Here is an 8,084-nt window from a genome sequence, read left to right on the forward strand (position 1 = left end):
TTAGTCAAAAAAAAGTTTGGTGAAATTTTCCTATCTTCTCAAACCTCAAATTTCCTTCCCTTTTAGGTAAAATTCTCCATTGATATACAGTGAGAGTTCTAAAAGGTTGGGTAAACTATTCCAAATCCTCACATTAAAGTTTTAATTCCTCTTCAGGTAAAATACTCTTCACAGTGTGAGTTTTGAAGTTGGAATTCTTATCTTCGTCCTTCTTCATGCCTACTTCCTGTTTGGGTAAAATCCTACATTGAAAACAGTGTGAGTTTCGAAACAGGAAGGGATAAACAATGGATCTCTCTGAGTTTGAAATACCAAGAGTTATGGCACACATCGAAGTTGTTTTGCTGGAGCCACAAGCAGTGATAGAGGAAAGAGGAAATGAACCGGTTGCAATGGTAACCAGTAGTAGAACACTATCTTATGCAGAGGCAGCGAAACAACAAACCCACCACCCAATGGAATTTCATGAACTACCTATGCCTGAATAGATGGGTGAGTATCCAGCCATCACCATTCCGAAAAGAGTTTATGAAAAGGGGTTGATATATTGTAAACATTGTTTGGTGGGTAGAATCGATTTGCAGAAGGTCCCAATCGAAAGAGTTAGAATACTAGCAAAGAAAATCTGGCAGCCAACAGGGGAATGGCTTATCACCCCCATCGGCAAGGGTTATATCTTTATGAAATTCTCTAATGCAGAGGATCTAAATAAGGTGTGGTCAATAGGAGCATGGGACTTTAAGAAGAATGTTATGCGCATCACCAATGGACTCCTAACTTTTGCTCAGAAAGCCAGAGACAATCTCATGCCTTGGTCTGGATCAGACTCCCAGGGCTTAGTTAGGAATTTTGGGAGCCTGAAGCTTTGATGTCAATTGCTAGAGGTGTAGGTTACCCTATGCAAATAGATGAGGGAACTCTTAACAAGGAATATGGGTATTATGCTCGAATCCTAGTGGATGTTGATCTATCAGAAGCAATACCGGATCAAATATATGACAAGACCAAAAAGGTGCAATTTTGGCAGACTGTAGAGGTTGGGAAGCTTCCTAAAATGTGCACACATTGCAAGATAGTTGGTCACTTGGTCACAGAATGTAGGAAGCGAAAAGGGGCTATGAATAAGGACAAGGAGGTGATAACTGACTCCAATCCCCCAGCGGAAAATGTAGCAGAGAAAACCAGAAGGAAAATAGGGAGGCAATAGAAACAAGGGGAATCCAGTAGGCAAGGTGAAGCAATATGGATACGAAACAGACTGAACAAAGATAAGGAAACTCAAGTACAAAAATAGATTTCTCACTGGAAGTGGAGGAAATCCATGAGCTGGATCCTTGTGAAAATCAGGAAGCATCAGGAGATGGTGCAATCATGGAAAAGAATGCTATTAAGGAGCCAATCAATTTAGAGGAACATGAACAAAGTTTTAATGCTGAGAAACAAGAAGACATGAGCATGGAAGCACAAGAGGAACAGAACCACAAACAAGTTATGGAGAAGTCTTCTTCAAAAAGAAAGGGAGTACAGGAGGAGACACATGAGGAGGAGGTAGTGACCCTGAGAAATAGTCTAGCACAAGACAAAGACTCATGTCCTACATACCCTACAGTCTAGGTGGAAATGAACAATGGAGAAATAGAGGCCTAGGATCAGGCTACAACTTCATCTTGATACAAGTAACAAGCTAGAGAAGAAATGGATAAACCACCTGATCCAGCATCGCCACAATCTACAAGCTGGGCTGATATAGTAGCATGGGCAGAGGAGGATCAAGGTGGAGACCACTCCCAAGAACAAGAGGAAAATTCCCAGGCTTCTAAATATGGTAAACCAAAATGGCAACTGCAACAGTAAAAAACCCCAACGACCAGGTCCAAATCAAGGTCTTCACCATTTCTCACAATAAAACTTCTATATTCTCAATGAGGTGCATATTTTGGAATATTAGAGGAATTACAAATGACAAGTCATAGAACAGGCTCTCGAAGCTCATCAATAAATGGGATCCCGACATAGTTGGAATCGCAAAACCTATGATAAATCCCAGTGACATTTCAAGTGCTTATCTCCAGTCTTTGGGTACGTCTTTTTACTCCAATTATAGCTAGAATAAAGTTCCAAACATTTGGCTTCTTTGGAAATCCACAACATCCACTCCTACTCTTTTACATCAGTCCTTTCAACAAATCACAGTAGAGGTGGAGGGTTGTCTAATCACAATAGTCCACGCCCACTGCATATATGTTCAGAGAAGACATCTTTGGACTGAACTCAAGCAATTAAGCTCACTCAAACTGCCATGGCTAGTTCTGGGAGACTTTAATGCTTATTTGAGTATTTTGGAAAAGTGTGGAGTAAATTGACCATCAGCAGCATCTTTGAATGATTTTCGAGATTACATAAGTGAATCTCAACTTATGGAGCTCCCAAACAAGGGATCCTCATATACTTGGTGAAACAAACAAGTGGGCAATTTCAAAATCCTAGGGAAACTAGATAGATTGTTATATAATGCAGAGTGGTGCTCTAAATTACAGGGATGGAGTTATAAAGCAGGTAGTAGAATATGCTCAGACCATTCTCCGATTATGGGATGTGGCATCAGTGTTCCAAAGCCCAGCAACATGCCTTTCAAATTCTTCAGCATGTAGTGCACCGATCCTAACTTCAAAGACATTGTGAAAGCAAGCTGGGATATTCCCATATGAGGGCACTCAATCTATATACTGACACAGAAGCTGAAAAGATTGAAGGCTACTCTGAAGAAATGGAATAAAGAAGTGTTTGGAAACATTACTTCTAAAGTAGAAAAGGAATCAAAGCTCCTGGAACACATGCAGGAACAGTTCGAGACGGAAACAGTGACAGAGGAATTCATTAAGATGATGGTTGAACATGAAAATAAAGTGGAACTTCTTCTGCAGCAAGAACATATGTTTTGGAGACAGAATTTGAAAACTTAGTGGGATAATGATAATGACCGCAGCACAAAGTTCTTTCATGTTATGGTTAACAGAAACAAGATCAAATCCTTAATTTCATAAATGAAAAATGAGGATGGTCTCAAGTTGGTTTCACAAGAAGAGATTGGCAGGTATATAGTCAAGCATTACTTTGATAAATTTAAAAGGGTTGAACATGAGATGGACTGGGACCTTATACTGAACATGCCGAAAATGATCTCTGAGGAAGATAATACAATTTTATCCCAAACCATCCCATCTTTAAAGAAGTCAAGGCAGCAGTCTTCCACCTAAAGGCAGATAGTTCTCCTGGACCAGATGGTTTAAGTGGCTATTTCTTTCATCATTGTTGGGATATAGTGGGACATGATCTAGTAAGAGCTGTATTATATTTCTTTCTGAAAGCTAGATTGCCCAACGGATTCAATGCCAATTTCATAGTGTCGATTACTTAAAAGAAAAGAATGCCAATCACCAATAAGTATAGACTGATATGCTTATCTAACTTTGTGTTTAAAGTTATTACTAAGATTCGGGCTAAGAGGTTGTGTCCGATTGCAGAAAAAAGCATCAACAAGGAACAATATGAATTTATCGCTAACAGAAATTCTTAGAAAGCCATTGGGCTAGCATTAGAACTAGTGAATGAACTGCAAACACCCAGATATGGAGGTAGCATATGCATCAAACTTGATATCTCCCAGGCCTTCAACAACATCAATTGGAACTTTCTTTGGGCAGTGTTACAACAGGTCGGCTTCAGTGAGAACTGGATCAAGGTGACCCAGTATCATGCTCAATGGAGGTCCTATTGGCCATATTTTTGCAGAGAGGGGTATAAAGCAAGGTGACCCACTATCTCCCATGCTCTTCGCATTTGCAGAGGATTGTTTCAAAGCAGAGCTATATCGAAAATGGTTCAAGATAAAAAAATTCAGTATATGGTGGTCAATGCCAAGTATTGTAGCCCTTCTCACCTAATGTTTGGATGATATTTTCTTATTTCAGAATTGGTTCCGAGGAAACCTATCGCGTGAATTCTTTCGGGGAGGACGTAAATGATATTATGAAGCTTCAAGCAACTCGACTGATTGCATCCATGGAGAAGATTGGATTTTTATACCAAAGATGACTCAAGTGCTAAATCACATTGACATTGAAGTCGCAGAACTTCAAAGAACAACATAGCTCTAGAGAGGATGAAAGAATATGGATTTCAACAAATCTTGGACAATTCATTGTCTCAAAGACATGAAGATATAAGAACCAAGGCCCACAAGCCCGTGATGGTGCAAATTCATATGGGGTGCACATATCATACCAAGGACTAAAGGAATAACTTGGAAGTTGGCCCATGGTGCCACAAGAATAGATGAGCGGTGAAAACGAAAACTCCGGTGGCCTGCGATGATGTTGCATCGTAGGAAGCGAGGAAGAAACATTGGATCATCTTTTATTTCAATGCGAAATGGCAAGGAGGGTGTGGCAAGATTATCCGTGTTATTGCTTTGATCTCAATAAGAGCATGGAATCACTAAACGACATCCAGCAACAGGGTAAGCACTATAGCTCGTTAATTCTAGATATGTGGAAGGCATGGTCCCTGACAAGTCTAGTGAGTCTATGGAAGAATCGGAACAAGATACTATATGACAACAAAGTTTCCAACTTCAAAAAAAATTGTTTCTTGATTCGAAGGGCAATAGTAAGGGCTTATCACAAGTCCTCGGGACACATGGAGAATTTGATGAAAGATTTGAAGATACTCCAAGCATTCCAACTTCACCAAAAACTTCAAAAATCTCCAAAAATCTTCGAATGTTATTGGAATCTTCCCCCGCCTGGAATTTTAAAGATGAATGCAGATGGAAGCTCTAGGGGTAACCTAGGTAACTCAGGGTGTGGTGTTATTTATAGAGACCATAATGGGGCCTTCCTTGGGGCAGCATTTGGTGGTTTGGGAATCACTACCAACTACATGGCTGAAACCTATGCGATTGTGGAAGGAGTCACAAAAGCTTTGGAAATGGGATGGAGACATATATGGGTGGAATCCGACTCTTCTGCAATAGTCCAAGCTTTTCAAAAAGGTAACATGCACTAGAGAGTCAAGGCACGATGGCAGCTACTAAACTTGCAAGCAACATGGATTAATATCACCTCAATCTGGGGGGAAACTAATTCGGGAGCAGATTGTTGTACCAGACATGGAGCAAGTTTAACTAAAGGACAAAGTGTATGGTGGCAGACTCGTCCTCCATTCATGAGACATCTTGAGAACCACAATACTATGTACATTAGATTTACTCATTAAGAACTTTTGTATTGAGAAGGGTACACATATGATTTATCCTTCTTAGTCCAATCATGTCATAATGCTCTTATTTTTTCTCCTTGTAACCTTTATTCTTTCAAGTTAATCAATTACCTTTTAGCAAAAAAAAAAATAGTCTACCTTTTTTCTCACAACTCCTACACTCAAACTCTAAATAATTTAGGATGAACCTCACTTCTAAACAAACTCTTTTGAAATAACACACCACTGTTCTAACAACTTCACATATAAGAAGGGAAGCATCCTTCTCATCTTTTTCACTTCTTGTTTTTATTTTTCGTTGATTTATTTGGTTATTTTTCATCACTGACTTATTTTTTTGCAATACCAGGTTCAGCAATCAACAGATGGAGAGGAGCTGAACTTGTCGACATAAGATGACACAACTTGGTCGGAGCCCTACGGGCGATCATGAAATCCGCCCGTGCAGCGTCAACACACCACCATCCAGTTTCTCGGCCCAAATGTTTTTCGATATTGAGTTGAACTCCGAACCTGGATTTTGTAATAAAGAAGGATAAACTAGCAGAACTTGTTTGTAATAGTTAGAGATAAAAAGAAAAATAAAAAAAAAATTTAGGAAAAATGGTTTGATTGATTTTTATGGATGAACATGAGTTGAACTTGGTTGAAGTTGTATACTTACCAAGGGATTAGAGTTTTCATTGCCTTGGGAAGTTCAAGTGTGTGAGGCAAGTTGTGAATTATAGCTCACACACTTTGAATCAACTTGGTAATCAACACTCTAAGTCGAATTAACTCTAGTTAATCTAGATAATCAATCTAAACTAGTTAATCTATTAGATTAGTTTAGTAATAGTTTACTTTTATATTTTGGGCCCTTGAAGTCAAAATTGTTTAATTATCAAAACCCCAACTTGTGGGCTTTTTTGTGGACCTTTATTATAACTTAAAACAGGGTAAAACTCTAAAGGTTAGGCCCTGAGCAAATGTGTAAGCATGGCTTGAGAGGTAAATTCTAAACTTCCTCGAAGCCCATGTAAGAGGATACCTTGTGTGTTCAAGCATGCTTACGTGATTGTTTGAAATTTAATTTCAACACTGCAATTTACATTCGCTCATAAGGCTGAACCTGAGCCACATAACAACCATTGGGAAGTGTTTCCCCAATGTAGGTAAAACGGACGTTGCTTGATTCTTGAAACCCTAGACCAAAAAAATGAATTAAAATCAATCAACTAGAGCCCAAAGTAGTCACGCTCCTCCAAAAAAGGACAAAAATATAGCCACGAGGATTTAGATTAATCAGTTACTAGATTTCGGTGGACCAACTACCTTCCTTACTCCCCTCTCCCAGATTCATTGTGAGTGAGATTCTTGGTAGCATACCACTTGGTGAACTCGGACCGCCTACTCTTCGAGATGTGTAGTAGAGCCATCCTAGTCTCACTAAATTTGTTCTTTTTGAGCGGGGGCATAGGTAAAAAGAAAGACCAAGCAAATATTTTCAAAAATTCAAAAAAAATAAATTTCTACTATTTGTGCATCATCATTGATTGAGCATTCATGTCTTATCAATATGCATCACAACCATCAAGGAATTACAATGCAAAACCAGAACTTTGTTCTTTTTGTGGTAGTCCTTATCACTGGTTATCTCATTGTCCATCATATACCAAATTCGAGTCTACTACGAGAAGTCCTGACAATTACGAACATCAATTTCCAAACTTCCCTAGTACCCCATACACTCAAGAGTTTTCCAATCATGTCAACAATTCATGAAGTTCCACCACAAATAGTCAACCACCATTCATCTATCTATATGGTCAGTCAGAGTATGGTTTTACCCAAAACCCATTACCATTCACATTACCATTCACATCACCATCCATATCAAATTCATATTCCACTACACTATCCATCATAAACCAACTCTACCAGGAAATGGCCAAGCAAACTATACTAACTCAGCAAATAGCAACTACCTTATGTTTTCTCCAATCCGATTCAAATGATGCCACATCTGAAACTAATATTCTTTCCATCAGTCCAGAACCCATCCAACAAGAGAAACAAGGTGTTACTATAACAAAGCCAATTGCTAAAGCCCATCCTAATACTCATGACCAGTTAAAAAGCCATCATCCTCCACCTGACAATCGTGTGAATTCCAGATCTTATGATGATGATTGTATGTTCGAAGTCACAGTTTCTCTCACATACCTTAATGCATCACCTATAAATGAGAAAACTCTGGCAGAAGAAAATCAAGAGCATGTATTAGAAAATGGCATTGAGAAAATTATGAAGATCTAGGCAGAGAGGACAAAGAAAATGAAGTGCTTAGAAAAGAGGGAATAAATTCTATGGTGGAAAGTGGACTTCGATTTAGTTTGGTCGTTAAAGACTTATCGATGGAACAAAATTGACATCCTTACTATTGCAGATATGAACCACAATCTTGTGGAAATGCCAAAACTAGATGAAGAATTTTTGAGTCCTTAAGATCATGTGAAGAACCACCATCCAACCATCACAATCCCAAATCAACACCTCCTAAAATCCAACCTCCATTCATAAAAATCCACCAATTTCTCGAGGACTGCACCACTAAACCATTTCAAAGAAAGCTCACCAAGACTTAAGCCAATTGCCTTTGAGATCATTCATAATTTTCTAAACCTTCCCAAGAAAGAGATTTTGCCCGATATACAAATGCAAGAGTCCATCATTTCAGTAGTCGAGAAACTCCGGTATGTCCGATTTCCCATCATTTGAGTCTCATGAAGGACATATACTACCAACCTCTCACTCTTTTGGAC

At 38.9% G+C, this 8,084-nt stretch overlaps 1 protein-coding gene across 1 annotated transcript; it reads left to right on the plus strand.

Moving 5' to 3' along the window:
- Positions 1–4,431: 4,431 nt before the first annotated feature.
- Positions 4,432–5,067, plus strand: LOC147476448 (uncharacterized). The gene has a single exon (XM_086585735.1). It carries the CDS (start codon positions 4,432–4,434, stop codon positions 5,065–5,067), a length of 636 nt encoding a protein of 211 aa, XP_086441861.1.
- Positions 5,068–8,084: the final 3,017 nt, after the last annotated feature.

Source organism: Coptis chinensis, chromosome 9, assembly GCF_015680905.1.
Source record: "Coptis chinensis isolate HL-2020 chromosome 9, ASM1568090v1, whole genome shotgun sequence".
Classification (NCBI taxonomy): Eukaryota; Viridiplantae; Streptophyta; class Magnoliopsida; order Ranunculales; family Ranunculaceae; genus Coptis; species Coptis chinensis.

Coding starts and splice junctions, on each gene's coding strand:
- LOC147476448 (XM_086585735.1), top strand. CDS start 4,432: ATGGCAAGGAGGGTGTGGCAAGATTATCCGTGTTATTGCTTTGATCTC.